Genomic DNA, 16,776 nt, shown 5'->3' with positions numbered 1-16,776 from the left:
GAGAAAGTAAAAAAACAGAACACAGGTGAGGGGAATTCCAGTCCCGCTTAGGGCCCCGAGACATCATCCACCAGGCTGGTGGTGCAGGGGGGTGGGAGCCGCGCCTCAGGGCACTGGGCTCCGAAAGGAGAAAACTCTCTTCCTAGGGAACGTTCCTCTCAACGCCCCCAGGGAACCCAGCTTCAGGCCCCAGCCTTCTACACAAAAGGAACCACTGAGAAGGGCTTGGGTCCTGTGCGAGTAGCCTCAGTTCTGGATGAAGCTGTGTGTACGTACCGGGCTCTAGAGGGCTCTGGCATTCTGCCCCGGACTCCTAGCAACCCCGCGTTTTGCAGTGTAATGTGGCCCCGGAGACCTCGGCCTGTCCCTTCATCTGTCCTGATGCGCTGCTGCTTTTTTCCTGAGAAGCATGTATCACACCCCTCGCTGGGTTGGGCTCTAGGTTCAAAACACAGTAGGAGAAGGAAGCTGGCCCTGGTATAGGAATAAAGAACAGACCAACCACAACTTTAAATCAGTTTATTGACACAGTAACACAACATACTTGCCTCCCTGACACCCCCACCCCCCTCACCCAATCTAGATCTCTCCCCCTTAGAACAAGCTGTTCAGTGAAACCAGAAAAGGGCAGGCCGCTTCTACACCCCAGTCCCAGCCCTAAGCCCTGTGAAGCAGGGGCTCAGGCACCACTCAGAACCTGTTAGGGAGGTAGGGGGGCAGTCAGCACTACACCCAGCCAGGCAGAGGCATCTAGTCCCTAAGAACAAATTCCCCCACAAGCCCCAGGCCCTGAGTTGCTATTCCTCTTCCTCTCTGTTCTTTGTGACCCTAGGAAGGAGACACCGTGGGGCCTGAGCCTGTAGCCAAGAGCAAGAACTCGTGGCTGTCATCTGTGAATTGGAGTTTGGCTAGTGTTTTTTAAGGCCCAGGCACCCCAGAAAAAGCCCTGGTGGTGGGAGTGAACTTCAATGTCCCTATTTTAAATGCATTGAGAACATGAAACAGATTAAGCCAGCTTAACCAAATGCCAGAATAACACTAAGCTGTAAAGAAGGAGGGGAGGGGTCAGACCTGCGTTCTCCAGGCCAGACACAAAAGCACGGAGAGAAGCCCAGGTGGAGTGTCAAAAAACAACTCAAGGACACTGCCCAGGGGCTGAAAAGCCTATACTCAGGAGCCCCCAGGGTGACAGGAAGCAAGTAGAGAAAATACACAAGTCTTAAAAACCGAAAAAGAAAGTCCAACAGCAGGGGAACCTCAGCCTGACAGTGCTGTCCGCCAGCCCCCGAGGCCTTGCCCATCGACCCAGACAGCCCCTCCCCCTCTAGGCAGTGTCCTCCCCTAGGCTAAATAGAGCACATCACACAGCGCAGTTTAAAAAGCTTCTAATGCCAGTTCATAAACATCTTCATTTACTATTGGTGATTACATGTGAATAATATGTTTATACTGTTCTTTATGGAAAACAATTTCAACAAGTCAACTCCGAGAACACAATAGGCAACCCTCACCCTGAGCCCCTCAGCGTCCTTCCCTAGACGGCAAGAAGCCCCCTCCTCTGTCCCAGGGCTGCCTAACTTCCCCTCTTCCCCCACACTGGCTCTTGGGCAAAGCATCCTCTGTGACCATTAGTCCTCATCGGACAAGTTCCGGTCCAGGGGGTAAACCATGAACATCACATCTGGCCGAGAGGGGACACAGGGATGGCCTGGCTGCACAATCTCAAAGCCCAAGAAGCTGAAGGTCTTCAGGAGTGGAGCTGCAGAAGAGAAGAGTGTAAAAAGAACTCTGATGAGAAACAAGGGAATATTCAGGTCAAGGGAAAACCCAAGACAAAGATGGAATAAATAGGCGGTGGGTCTTTACTAACTTTGGACTCTCCCAGCCCCGTGCTTCCCCGGGATCTACATGGCAGTCAGGAGCCCAGCTCGCCACCCGGGAGGCCCCTTGCCCCTCCGCAGCCCGGGCACCAGGTCTCGGGCTGCTCGGCCCCTCACCTCTGTCTTCCCGGCCCTTCCTGAAGCAGATGAAGACGTAGTTCACTTTCATCTTCTCTTCAGCAAACTCTAGCAGCGCTAACAATCTGCAGGAGGCAAAGAAAAACAACTCAGCCCACTGCCACCCTCCAGACGCCCGCCGCCCCTGCGAAGGCCTTCCTGAGGCTTACAGCCAGCACTGTACAGGGGTTTTAGGGAGAAGGCTCCTACTTCAAGACCCCAGGAGTCCTAACTAAATTCAGAAAAAGATAAGCCACAATCCTTCAGAAAAATGTTATTAAACTATCTTTTCCTGGAATAAGAGTTCTTCATCTGAAATTAAAAACTAACCAACTTAACTAATGCAGTTCACAAGCACGTATGGGGCCTAGAAGGGGAAGCCAGTTTCTCAGGGGTCCTCCCGAGTTGCCAGGTGTGGCGATGACTGCCTGCTGCGGAGAGGGACTCTGGGCCCTGACACTGTCTGAAAGGATTTCCTCAAGCGGCTGGAGCCACTCAAGAGAACTCCATCCTCAGGACTGTTTCTTAGATAACCTGGGTGCTTGGAGGGCCTTGCCCAACCCATTGAAGCCCCCCAGTAAGAGCTGCTGGCCCGTAGAACCGCACCAGTGTCAGGTGGCTCGAGGGGGATGTGACGTCCACTGGGAAGAGCGAACCACTGGGTGACTACATGACAAGAATCGGGTTAATGTGATAATGATCTGCTGTCATCATAACCTAGAGCAGGCCTGCTTTACTGTTAAACGGTATCTGCCTGGGCAGCCTACAGCTGGGGGGGAAGGCAGGCTCCCGACCCATCTGTTATCCCCAGTGAGCATGCGCCCTTCTGCACCACAGGCTTCCTGCCCTTCCCCGACACTTGCTCCTTACCCTTCTTTGCTCCCATCAGCTAATAATCCATCTGGGATTTCTATAAACAGGCTCTGGCTGGACAGGACTGCATCCCAGGAAGAGACCTTCACCTCGGTGACCTCATACTGGAAGTGGACGATGTGAGGTTTTCCATCGTTCACAGGGAGGTCCTGGGTCACAGTGAGCTTCTCGTCCTGGCAGGCGATGAGATCAGAGGACCAGGTCACTACTGCTTCTGGCCATGTCAGAGGCTCCCTAACCTAGACACCAACCTCAGGGTGGCATGGCACAGAAGGCACACTGAAAACGTAAAGCAGCACTGTGGCTAAATGGAACCACCACTCATTGGGCACTGAGACCAGCTGATCTTGGCTAAAAGCCAGCATGATGGGAAGGGAACTATTTACCAAGAGTCCACTAGATGCCAAGTCCTGTGCAAGGTACTTTCTCAGTCTTCAATCACCACAGCAAGCACCTGAGGTAGGCACCAGTATCCCCACTTTAAATCTAAGATACCAGGGGCCCAGAACAATTAAGCAACTGACCCAAAGCTCCACAGCTAGTAAATGGCAGAGCTGAGATTCACATCAGGCCTCCCTGACTGAAAGCCCATAGTTGTCTCCCCAGCCATGCTCCTTCCCTTCCCTCCCTGAAGGAGAAACCTCAAAAGCAAGTGTGGGTGTGCGTGCGGGCTCGGCTGCGGCCCAGGGCAACCAAAGCTGGCTTCCAGGTGACCACAGGGTCCATGCTGCCTCTCCCCTGCCAGCCTCAAGACACCAGGACTCTGCTGCCCCGCCACCCTTCAGCGCCAGCCTTAGGGAGAAACTAAACCAACTTCTAGGCTCATTCATGGGAGATTAAAAGGCAGCAGAGGGCTAGCTGCTCCAGCCCAGATCACTCTCGGGACAGATTCCCAGGGCCCTCTACAGCTCCTGGGCTGTGCCCATGCTGCCAAAGTGACAGGTGACTGAGATGCAAGGCCCCCTCTCCTTACCAATCCCAACGCTGCCCTCCCCACCACCTTCAGACTGGTAAGGGACAGAAGGCAGAATGCCCACGAGTCAAGGACAACGGGAAAACTCCTGGCCCTTGGTATTTCTCAAGAGAAACTGAGGGATAGCACCAGGAAGAGCTCTCACGTTCCTTCACGCCTCGCTCCCACTCCGCTCTCCCTCCACTCAGGACCCAGAACCAGCACAGAAGTGCTGACCACTAAGCTGAGAGGACAGCAGGGTGTTTGCTCGGTGCTAACATCTTCCTTCTGGGACTCCCCAAAGGCCTCACAGCAACCTCAGTTCAGAATGTCCTTCCCAACCCCACTACTGGCCCGGCCTAAGGCTCAGGAGACTAAGGGCAGTGATCACTGCCCTTAAGCAGACGCTCACTGGTGTCAGAGGCCGCTGCCCGAAGCCTTCCACCCGAGTCCCCCTTACCTTATATATTAGAGCTGAGAGAGAAGGATCCCTGCCGCCCCCTCGCCCACCGGGGATCTTGGACAGTGGGTGAGGGGCATCAGGAGCACCACAGAGGCCCCGGAACAAGGTGCCTGCAGCGCTGGAGCTGGGGACAGTTACTCAAAGGCAAAATACTACTGCAAGAGAGAGAAAGTGAGACAGTAAACACAAAGACTGGAAGATTTAACTCGGCATCCCAGCCAACCCCTGCCCTGGCGCTCCCTAAGCAAGTGCTCCCTCGACAACTGCCTCAGTGTAGCCCAGCCCCAGCGCCTTTCCTTACACCAACAGTGTGTCAACAACCTGCGTGGCAGGATCACAAAGCCTCCACGGTCACTTCAGGCTGGAGAGGCATGTGGGCCTCAGGAAGTCACTCTGGCCTGGGTACTGTGTCCCTGAGGGACTCCCAAGGCCACTTCCAATGATGGCTTCCTCCCCGATCTGAACAATGGAACTGGACAAGAAATTACTCACCTAAATCCCTCTAGGGTCAAAAACAGAATTAAATCCAGGGATTTACCTCCCCAAAAAGAGGAGGTGCACTACAGTACGGAGTATTACGGTACATGAGTTTGTCCCTTCTGTGCCACGAAATGCTGTCTCCTTGCCCGTCTTTGTTGGAATCTGGCCTGGGCGTGGGCGTTCAGGTGATACTGACCTGGTCAGAATGGACACTGAACTGCCTGTATGTTGTGGGCGTGGGAAGGAGGTATGCATGCTTACTGAGTAAGGAAACCAATTATCAGATGGATCACAATTATCACAAGACTCCTAAAAGCGCCTGTCACCTCCAGGTGTGTCCCTTTCTGACCACCATGATTTTCAGGTGGACCCACCAAGGGCTCCAGATCTGCTCCACTGCTTTTGAATCTAATTCACGGGCTCTTTAGGCTGAGATGTAGCTTATTCGACAGGCCCAGGGCAAGTGAAACAAGGAAAGAGGAAAACTGTGCATGTGACACCATGACTCAGCAGCAGGCCTGGCCCTTGGCCCCCGCACACCAGCCTCAGGGCAACTGGAACACCAGGGGTAACATTTATGGGAGGGTGTTGCAGTGAGGTGCTGGAGCCAGCTCGCCCAGTATTGCACCCCTCTTCCCAACTACGCATTCAGCGACGGCATGTTGGTAGCATGAATCAGCCGATGGAGTATTTAAACCATAGAAATCAGCCCACGCTATAAATCAAGGCCGTTCCCCCCTGAAAACCATTTGTAAAATGATGTGAGGCACCCTTCTGCTCACTGTCCTGCTTTAAGTGGTATGCCAGACTGAGGCTCAGAGTGACAGAGATGAACTCACACGTAACGTGGCAACGGTACGATAACCAGAGGTGCAGCCCACTGAGACAGACCCTCAGTACCAGGAGACCCATGCCAGCATTCCAGCTGAGACAGGAGGTCCAGACCCACCCCTGCTCTGGCTCGGTTCCTCCATTCTCTCAGGGATTTCAATTGGTGCCTAAAATTACACTTAGAAATTTCACCAGGAGATCAAGTTCCCAGGACAGTGTCAGTGGGCCCAGAGACGCATCAACGCCTGGGGATGCATCACCTCCAGCCTCCTCTGGAAAGCCTCAGGGCATCCTCACCTCCCCTACTCTTGGCCTCACCACCAGCCCCTAGGAGAAGGGGCAAGACAGAGGACTGTGCTACTGTTTTCAAGAACAGGACTTATTTTCTATTGGAGACAATGAGCTGTTTAAAAAAAAAAAAAGCAAAAAACCTTCCAGTGTGTTAAGGGATAGAACCATAGAATGTCCAGGCCAGAGAAGAAGGGCGGAGGTTTCCCCAGGCAAAGGTGCACACCTGCCCCTAGTGAGACGGTTCCCTTCCCCGTTCCCTAGTGACCACCTCTCGGCCTCTGCTGAGGTTCATGCAGAAACACCAGGAAGGCCGGGCCACTGGAGACAGCTGGCTGGCTTGGTCAGTGGAGCAGCCTAAGGACTGGGCGAACCTCTGGGGTAGACAGATGAGATACAGCCTTGGACACCAGGAGGACTGCATGGGTTCACACAACTGGATCACCAAGGCCCCTGCAGTCCTAGAATTCTGGTGCTAACTCACTTCCAGAGAAATTATCCCTCAGTGGTCTTTAGTAGGGAGCGCTATATTCAACCCCTGACCTGCATTCCAACCACCGTCTTGATTCTGAACTAATTTTTCTTGAAAATAGCAGAAGTAATGGGGCCAACCCAATGAAAAGATCAGAATAAGGTGGGTTTTCTTTTTTTAAGATCCAGAATCCCCTGTCTTCCTAGAAGTAATCCCTAGGGTTACCCTGTGTCCAGCACTAATCTATGACCATGTGATATTTCTGGTATCACGATCTCACTTCTCTTCAAATAAAATGTAAGAAGTCTGTTCCATGGTAAAATACCATTTACTTCCCCACTCACACACAAGGATCCAGGGAACTCTTTCCTCCTCCACAAAGTCTGCACAGAAGGCAAGTGTGAGTGAGTAACGGGTGGAAGGGTGTTCTAGGTCCCCACCCTGGGATCCAGTTCCAGTTCCGTAAGAGAAACAGCTGGGGTTTGGGATAAGCTTAGTACACAGATCACAATCAATAGTTATTTTCATCATCCATCATAATGGATCTGTTTTTAGTTACTTGCTGTGTCAATGGCAAACCGTGATCTTTCAAAAAAAAAAAAACAAAAAAAACCCTGACTGTCATTTCTGGCATGAAAAGGGAAGGGATATGAGTACACATATGGTGGGTAAAGAAATCAAGGGGCATAAAATTGGCCAGCAGTGGCCTTTTCTTCTTGTATTGACTTAAGTGTTCAAAATGGTGTTGTGGCAAAGCACGCCACCAACCTCAGTAGGAATAGTCAATCCTGGAGGAACCTGAGCACAAGACAAAAGTGGCTTTTAAACACAAGTCTTCCTGTCACAAGATCCATGCCAGGTTAGGTTTCACATTCAGTTCGGTCATGTTGCTACTGGCTCCCGTGCCCAGCTTCTTCCATTCATTCCTTCCTCACATCCTGCTCACTCTACTGGGGGGCAGGCATACTTTAATCCCTACCACCAAAGGATGATTTAAGCAGCTCAACCTAGAGGCTGAAAAGATCAGGCTGATTAAGGAGAATCAAACGTATTAGACTGAACTCAAACATCCAGCTGAGCTGGTCCTGCTTCTGGAGAAGAAAAATATAAACCATGCTGGAAATGAGGGCGTCAGCTATCCAAGTTAATACGGAAGAGAGAGGAGATTTGAGCCAAATCAAAAAAAGCCAGTGCCTTTTATTTTCCCAGCTGTTATCAGACATGCCCTTGGAAACACTCCTCAGGATACTTAAGAATGCTACCAGCTTCCCACATCCTGCTGCCTCTAATTCACAGCATTCTGTGAAACTGGTGTCTGAAAAGTCCTTAGCAGGTTATAATTTCATACACTGGCTACAAACAGGCAGTGTATGCAGCAGGTGTATTCCTGGGGAATGCTGCTGGTAAATCAAATTTTTATCATTCAAATCTGATTTTTAAATCTCTAGGGTGCTTACTATTTAAAGAAAGTAGCCTAAAATCTCTCGAGAAAGTAAAGGATCTCCTGTTAAAGAATCACCTTCCAGTAGACTTTATGTCAGTTTTGATTTTTACATTTAGTTTGCTCAAAGCAGGGTACAGCCTGCTACACAGAGGTTTAATATCAAAGTAATTCCATGGCTAACTTCCACTCAGCTACACTTAACAAATATTTGAATTCATATTCTCCTTGATACACTTTTGATCATCTCTCTCTTGAATCAGTGGCCTGAGCTTGTTCAAGCCTGCACCCTTTCTGCTGGTTTCCATTACCTGCTAGAGGAGGGTCAGATGGCCTTGGCATTACCTACCCTGTAGTATCAAGTGAAAAGACATAAAAACCACACTCCCAAACATTCTACATCCATTCCTCTCTCTCAGCCTCCTCTGCCCCATTCCGGTCTCAGCCCGGCCTACAGAGCACTCTCTAGGGCGCCCTAACTTCCCTCACATAGGCTGCTTTTACTCCGAGGCTAAGAAGGTCTCTGATGACTAATCCCTACACAGCAAAGAGGGACCAACCCAGGGCTGCCATCGCACTCAGCTACAAAGAAAAAGGAAGAAAGGTGGGAGGTGAGTGGCCACCTCCAGTCTAGTGTGAGCACAGAGGCTGGTTTCCAGCTGCCAATTCCCTTTTCAGATGAGAAAGGAGCCCTGGTCAGATGCCAAGTGTAAGTCATTTCACCAGGGCTGTTCTGTGCGCCAAAGGGAGTCTACTGGGTAAGCACGATTATAAAGAAAATGACATCACCATTCTGAATCACAGACTGAAAGCAAAACTGGGTTCTGGTTGATTTTCCACAAGAAACGCACTTACGGTGGCAGCTAGAATCTCTGTGCCTCTGAGGTTTGTTTATCTTGTTACACAGCTGATACCGATAATCTTCCACCAAAGGCCGGCACAGCCACACGTGCTGCCAGAGGTGGGTAGAGAGCAAGGTAATCGTGCTTCAGCGTAAGACCTTAATTTTACATTTCAAGTACCTCAATCTTGTTTGTATAGAAAGCCCATCAGCCAGTTCAGCCCCTCTTCCAGGATAAAATTACTTCATTGTTTAAACAATACCAAAGGCCTAGGAAATTTTCTTAAGGCTTACCTTATACAAAGCACTTTATTCTGCTGCTGCTACCCGGAAAATACCTGTTTTGTTCACTTCAAGTAACAAAATTCTTGTCACCTACTTGGCCACTTCTGGTCTACAGATTTCAATTAGGCTTCATAGCCTTCCGAACTATGGCACCAACCTGAATCAACACTGTGTACTGTTTCAAAAGGGATGAATTACTTTTTTTCTAGAAATGCACATACAGAACATCCCGCTACCCCACTCCTCAGTCCCCTTTTTTATATTTCTGAGCTGCTCTAGAGCTAAACTTGGATTTCTTGGCAGAGTAAGGAATTACTATTTTTAGTCTACACAGCTTTCCGAAGCATACCTCCAATTTGGGGGGATTCCTGACTACACCAGGAGTGTCTTTCTCCATGGGATGACCTTGAAGGCACATCACAGGAAAACTTCCTCTCCCTACCACCCCACACCCAGTGAGCCGCAGAAGGAGTAATCAAAATCAAATTCTTTGGGGGAGAGACAGGAACTCCATCACCCAGGGAGCCACCGGTGAAGATGCTCGGGATAGCTAAGGCGTGCCTTGTACCCTGGCTGCCCCCAAGAACCACCACCTGTGGAACCAACTGCTTCTCTTCAAAGCCCATCAGACACACACTGATCACAACACGGATATCAAGCCAGGGCAAGCTCTCCTCCGCACACCGTACTGTCACAAGGTACTAAGCAAGCCCAAGGCAGAGACTATATTCCTGCCTCCGCAAATCCAGGGAGAGAAAGGTCATCCTTGGGTTTCAACCTGTTGTTCAAAAACCATAATAAAAGTTCTTGTACTTGCGTCTTCTTCCCTCCCCCACCATCTGGAATTTTTGACGTTTCTGAGGTAATCTGAACAAAACCAGAAAGGAAGAGCCTGGTTTTCAAAACATGCTGCAGGGCTCCTCTGCAGCTACTTCTTCCAGGAAACCAAGCCTCCACCTCGAGTATTTCACTGGGGCCAAGGAAGCTGGAAAGCCCATCCCCCACCAACAGGCCCTCAACTCCCAGCCGGCTCCCCGCTCTGTGAATACAAAACACCAAGGGCACTGACTGGGAAGAACATCCGGCTCTTATCGAAATCCCTAGTTCGAGCTCTACCAGGATTCCTTTTAGAAAGTTAGGGGCAGGCCTAGAGGAGGCTTAGAAACACACTATGGAAACAGGACTGCCATAACTCAAAGAAACCAGACACCCGGCACACACCACCCCACCCCCAGGCCAAAGTGGAGGAGCCTGATCCAAGGCCCTGCTCCTGCCCAGGCCCTGGCAGGCCAGCTGGCTCCTCCCTCCACCTGCCTTTCATACAGCCAAGCCCCTCAAATTACCAACACACCAAGCAAGGGCCCTGGAGACAAGCAAGCCTGTTTTGCCACTTAGGAATCTGGAAGGAGGCTTCAAAGCGAAGCGAACCCAACTCCCTCTTTTTACGTGTCAGCCCGCTGGCAAAGCCAGAACTAGAGCGCGGGTCTCTCAGCCTCACAGTGGGTGGAGACCCTTACGTGTGTTGGTCCCAAGTGCTCCATTCTCAGGGCTCGGCCTGCAAAGGACTTGGCACCCAGACCAGTTCAGTCCAGAGGACTCCAGAGAAGGCCGCCTGAGACCATACCACTTTCCAAACCCCACTGCGAAGACAAAACCATAAGACTAAGTAAGAAAAACCCATCTCACATACCCCTGGGTTTTCCTGGAGGTTCCTCTGCTTCCCTCCGCCCCCGCACTTCATCCTACCCTCTCATACCTGCAATCTACCCTCGGCACACAGAGCCTCCTTTACCACAAGTAACACCTCTTGCATCCAGCACCATCTAAGTATATATCCACATCCACCTCCTCAGCTCCAGAGGGGCTGGTTTAGAGAAGATGAAATAAGAGGGGACTGCAAAGGGCGATGGACATGGAGGGTCTCGGGAAAGGAAAATAGAGCAGAGAATGGGACTCTACTAAGAGGGCTTGGGAGGCGGGTGTAATGGGGCCACAACAAACCAGAAACGAAGAGGGAATTTTCCTTCTGCATGGAGGGAAGACACGAGTGTGTGGGAGCCAGGTAAGAGTCTAAGAATTTAGGGAAGAAAATAGGTAATGGCTGAGAACTGAGTGACTGGAGGCAGGTGAATTTAAGAGGCTGTTGCCTCTTAAATCTTGGGTATTTCTGGATAGTACCTGGGAGAGAAATACCGAGAAATCCGAAGACAAGACCCTTTTCAGCAGAGAAAGGACTGACACCCACTAAAGGAATATGACGAGAAGGGTCTTCTGGGGTGAAGGGAGGGGAAGCAGTGTTTCTCAACTCCAGTTGCCGATTAGAATTACCCAGAGAGCTTCAAAAATACACACTAATAACCAGGCCCCACCCTAGGCTAATTACACCAGATCTTTGAATGTGGGGCCCAGGTGACTGATTTTTCACATGTGCAGCCAGGGTTGAGGCACTGAGACATAAGAAAAGCGGAAAACCCAGCTGGAACATTTAAGGATAGTGCTGCTAAAGGAGTGGGAAATGGCAACTTAGAGATCATTTCTGTGAGAAGGGAGCCCGAGTTTGAGAGGAACCTTGAGTGATAGAGCCGTATGTGAAGAAAAGCAATTAAGGAAGGCTCTGTTTATAAGAGGAACTAAAGTCCAGTTTCGGATAGACCAGGGCACAGTTTAAGGAGGATCTGCAGGGAAGGGATCTGCTTGCAAAACAATGAGGCCCAATTGAGGGGCAGAGGCCATAAGGCCAAATCTGGAGACAAAGGGTCTGGTGTGGGGAACTAATGAGCTTTGGACTCATTTTGGAGGGGACAGCAACAAGTCTTGGGAAAAAATGAGTAAGAGAATTAGAATCCAAACTCTAAATGAAAGCCATTCTGATGTGTAAGCAGCAGCTGGGGTTAAAAATTGTGGGGAATCAGGAAATTAAGGGAACAGATTCACAGAAGAGTTTAGGGCAGAAAAATGGGATATGTTTGAGGGAGAGCTGCATGACGTAGGGCTGCCTTGGACAAAAAGAGGAGCGGGAGAGAGAAGAAAACTGAATAAAAAACTGAATAATGAATTTTGCCTACTTTGGGCAGGGAGGAAGCATATATGAAGCAAGTTTAGAAAACTACTGTTGCTCATTTTCAGAAAGATGCCCAGCCTTTCTCTCCAGTTAATGGGGGGAGGCTGGGGTCAGGTTTTGAGGGAGGAAACTTGCAAAGGCCCCGTGTCCTGAGTATGGGGACTGATTTGAAAGCACTGGAGGTACATACAGGTAAGAGGGTAGGCCTTCAACAGAAGTAGGATGGGCTGAGTTCTGTGATCTAATGATCTGGAGATGTGGTTCAGGTAAGATGGGAGGAGTAAGAGTGGAGATGACAGAAAGTGTTTAAAGGGTAGGAATGTTTAGAAGCATGTTGGGGGGAACATTAGCAGAACAGGATGGAGGACAGGAGTCCAAAGGGTTTAAAAAATTAAAGGAATGAGGTGGGAGACAGGGAAAATGGGGCCTAATTGGGAAAGGGGTACCAAGGGAGGAAGGGAAGGAAAAGATTAAGCTGGACTTAGGGACCAAGGGGAGGACTGGGCATCACTGTAAAGACTATTAGGCCTGGGGGTTGAGGGAGAGGATGACAGGTGGGGGTAATGGGTCCAGTTGAGAACTGAAGGACGGAGTCTCACCTGGGGAGAGGGGTAGTGATAACAGAGATATCTGGTTGGAGAGGGCAGTTTGAATTAGGGAAGGGATTCAAAGAGAAGGGCTAAGTGACTTATAAGGGGGAAGAAGAAAGATTTGGGGAAGATGGGAAACAATTCAGGGCGGGATGAGAGAGAAAGCATAATTTCGGGAACGGGGCACCGTTTGGCGGGGCCTGAAGGGAAATGGGAACTGGATTAGAAGGCTGGGTCCAGGTTTGTGGGGGCTTTACGAGAGGAGGAAGCCCGGATGAGGGGGATGGGCCGGGCTGGGGGGAGGGGGTGGCTAAAGGACGGAAGGAGGCCCACTTGCGGGGCTGGGGCTCAGACTAGGGTGGCTGAAGTAGGGAAGGGACCCAGTGGGGGGCGGATGGGGCCCTGTAGGAGGGGTGGGGGCCTTCTGGGTGGTGGGGGAGGAGGCCCTCAGGAGCATATGAGGGGAGGATGGGGGCGGGGAGCCTGGGCCGGGCCGTTACCTGTCCTGGGTGTTTATCATCCTCGGCGGCTCTGCTCAGGGTGGGAGGAGGCGGCGCAGGGAGTGGGTAGGTAGATGAGTGGGTGGGTGTGGGGTCGCGCGCGCGCGGGGCCGATCTCTGCGGGCTAAGTCCCTGTCAGGCCGCGGGCCCAGAGCCCTCCTCCTGCCTCAGCGAGCGCCTGCCTCCAACTGACCCTCCCCGGCCGCCGCCGACGCCGCCGCAACCGCCCCGCCCCCGAATGCCTCATCTGCATAGCCCCACCCCAGAGCCGCGCGGTGTCCTGGGAAACTGGGGCCCACAACAAAGGGCAAAGCACCGCCCCGCTTCCGCGCAGGCGCGTCAGGGGTTGGTAGCGGAGGGGGCCTGGCGGAGGTCCCGCTGAAGAGCAGCATCGGGGGTGGGGGTGGGGGTGGGGGGGTGGGAGCGGGGGGAGGAGTCGTGGCGGTGGCGGCGGCGGTGGCGCAGCCCGAACGATGCGTTGTATTTCAAGTAAAGTTTACTGAGCGTTGACCTGACGGTCGTCGTCCCCAGCCCTTGTTTGCCTGATTGGGCTGAGCAGGGCTGTGTCATTTGTAGGCCTGGTAGGATATTTTATTAAACAAACACAATCGGCACTACACACATTCTAGACTAAACCAGACCCACAGATCCCAGTTACCGCAGCTCATAGTGCAGATCAATAACCTCAGCTGTCAGCTGAGCTCAACAGTCTTTGCTGGAGACAAATCTCCGTGGGTCAAGATCCCAATTACCAGACAGCGGTGGTGGAAGGCTCAGATGCTGACCTGCTTACAGTCACTTCAGATCACAATCATGCAAGGTTACTAGTTAACAGTCACCATCCCTGTTGGTCCTGAGCACACATGCCAAGAGGTCACAATCACTGGTGCACAGACCCTTCAGGTCAGTCATTCCAGGCCACAATCACAGACACTACAACACAATCATCAGAGCTTCTGACTCTGTTCATAATCAACCCAGACTACAAACAAGAGAGGTCACATGATCTCAGGTCACAATGGGTTGCTGTCACCTCAAATCCCATTCATTCATTTATTCAACAAGTAATTATTAAGCAGACACTTACTATGTGCTTCTGGAGTCCAGGAATACTCAGTGATCAACTAGGCAAAGTTCCTGCCTTGGATGTCACAATCTGATCAGAGGGAGGGACACAGAAAGTCCATCATAATGAGGTAGGTGCTCAACCTGAGGGAGGCCACAGAAAAAGTAACTAGGGAATTAGAGAAGGCTTCAAAGTAAAGGTGATCACAATCACTCCAGATCAAAGGTCACTATGACTCCCAATTGATAACAGCCCCAAGTCACAGATATCCCACATTAGAGCCATCTCTGGTCACTGTAACTACTTCACATGCTTTTGGCTGTTAGATGAGGGGAATTTGGGGATGGAACAAAAATTGGAACTGCCAAACTAAGGCTTTTTCAGCAAAAACTGAAGTGGTAAATAATACCAGAACTGCCAGGTCATCACTGATATTAAGCAAGACTGGTCCCATACTCTGGCTCACTGCTTCTACCCTGTCCCCTTGACTATCCCTACCTGCTTTCCCAAGTTCAAGCCAGCGATGTTCTTACAGTAGTACACAGCAGAAGTGAACAATTAAATCCAGCCCTGATCCACCCCATCTCATAGTCCCAGAGACCTGGGTAATCCTCCTGCTCCCGAAAGGGAGCTGGGGTGGCTCCTTTCTGCCAGCCCATCCCTGGACAAGTAACCCTGTGGCCCAAAGGACAGTTTCTGACCAACCAACAGATACAAACTCACTATGTCAGTAATAGCCACCCTTTATTGAGCATCACGCTGAAGCAGTCATTTTTACAACCGCTCCCCCATCCTGTTTCATGGATTAAAAGAATTAAACCTCAGTGAGATCTTGCCAGCTAATATTTTTGTGGGCCTATATATACACCAGCAAGTTAATTTTATTTGCTCTAATGCAAAGCTAGTAAGTGGTAGAGTTAGAATTTGGGCCTAGAGTTGCCTGCTCGGCTTTGTCTGGATTCATGTACGGGAGGAGTGAGAAGGTCTCTGCCACAATTTGCTACTTGAAGGAGTGACCATCCTGATGGCTGCCTGGGCAGCAAGTGAAAAATTCATAAAAATGGGAGCCACATTCCTGTAGTCTGTACCGTGCAATGCGATAGCCACTAACCACATGTAGCTATTTAAATGTATTATTTTTATATTATTTATTATTGTATCATTTATTTTATTTTGGGGGGAGGTAATTAGGTTTATCTATTTTTAGAGGAGGTACTGGGGATTGAACCCAGGACCTCATGTATGCTAAGCATGCGCTCTACCACCTTAAGCTCTATCCACACCCCCTCTCTCATTTCTAATACAACCTGCAAATCTATCTGCCTCGCCACCCATCTGTATCCTTACCCCGAGAAGTGCTCCCCCTCCCTTACCAAAGACCAGCCAATCCCTTTCCCAGAGCTATGGGGCCCATCATTTCTCCCCTTTTCAAGGACCTGGCTTCTACAATCTAATTTTACCCTTCAGCACACAAACGTGCTCTCCAATCCTTAAAAAATAGTAACACAGCCATTCTGGAAAACAGTTTTGTCAGTTTCTTAGAAAACTGGCCATGCAACTATCAGATGACCCAAGAATTGCACTCCTGAGCATTTACCCCAGAAAAATAAAAACTCATGTTCACATAAAAACTTGTACATCTATGTTCCTAGCAGCTTTATTTGTAATAGCCAAAAACTAGAATCAGCCCAGATGTCCTTCAGCAGGTGAATGGTTAAATCACTTGGTACATCCAAACTGTGGAATATAATTTAACAATAAAAAGGACAACTATTGACTGATACACACAACAACCTGGATGAATCTCCTAGGAATTAGGCTGAGTTTTAAAATGTTACATACTGTATTATTCCATTTATATAACATTTTTGAAATGACAAAAATTTTAGCAATAGAGGACAGATTAGTGGTTGCCAAGGGTTTGGGATGAGGGGGTGGAAGAAGGCAGGGAGGGAGCATGTGTGATTATGAAAGGGCAGCACGGGGGAGCTGGTGGTGGCGGAATTGTTCAGCATCTGACGTCTGACGGTGGTGGTGGAAACATGCACCTACAGAGGTGCTACATTGTACAGAACTAAACACATACAGGCACATGCTAACAGGCACAAGGAAAACCGGTATAACCTGGATTAAGATAGATGTATTACATGAATGTCAACAGAAAACAAACTTCTGGTTACCAGTGGGGAAAGTGGGTGAGGAGGGATAAACTGGGAGTTCAAAATTTGTAGGTACTAACTACTCTATATAAAATAAATAACAAGGTCCTACTGTGCAGCACAGGGAACTCTATTTAATACTTTGTAATGGCCTATAATGAAAAAGAATATGAAAAGGAATATATATGGGGGGGAGGGTGTAGCTCAAGCGGTAGAGCGTATGCTTAGGTCCTGGATTCAATCCCTGGCACCTCCTCTAAAAATAAATAAGTAAACCAAATTACCTCCCCCTGCCAAAGAAAAGAAAAGGAATACACACACACACACACACACATTTTATATATATATATGTAAATGAATCACTATTCTGTACACCAGAAATTAATATAACATTGTAAAAGGACTACGCTTCAATAAAAATAAATAAATGAATAAAGGCTATATGCTGCCATGTGGCTCAGACAAATCTGAGTTGGC

General features: G+C 49.8%; 1 protein-coding gene across 1 annotated transcript; it reads right to left on the bottom strand.

Annotated features, from left to right (window-relative positions):
- Positions 1-504: 504 nt before the first annotated feature.
- Positions 505-13,290, bottom strand: OAZ2 (ornithine decarboxylase antizyme 2). The gene is given in 6 exon segments (XM_032480963.1): positions 505-1,759; positions 1,998-2,083; positions 2,868-3,043; positions 4,283-4,363; positions 4,365-4,440; positions 13,075-13,290. Coding segments are annotated over 6 exon segments (570 nt in total). The 5' UTR covers positions 13,095-13,290; the 3' UTR covers positions 505-1,628.
- Between the last annotated feature and the right edge of the window lie 3,486 nt (positions 13,291-16,776).

This window comes from Camelus ferus, chromosome 6 (assembly GCF_009834535.1).
Source record: "Camelus ferus isolate YT-003-E chromosome 6, BCGSAC_Cfer_1.0, whole genome shotgun sequence".
In the NCBI taxonomy this organism is placed as follows: domain Eukaryota; kingdom Metazoa; phylum Chordata; class Mammalia; order Artiodactyla; family Camelidae; genus Camelus; species Camelus ferus.
Note: the sequence above shows the minus strand (reverse complement) of the source record. Positions and strands in the feature narration are given on the sequence as shown.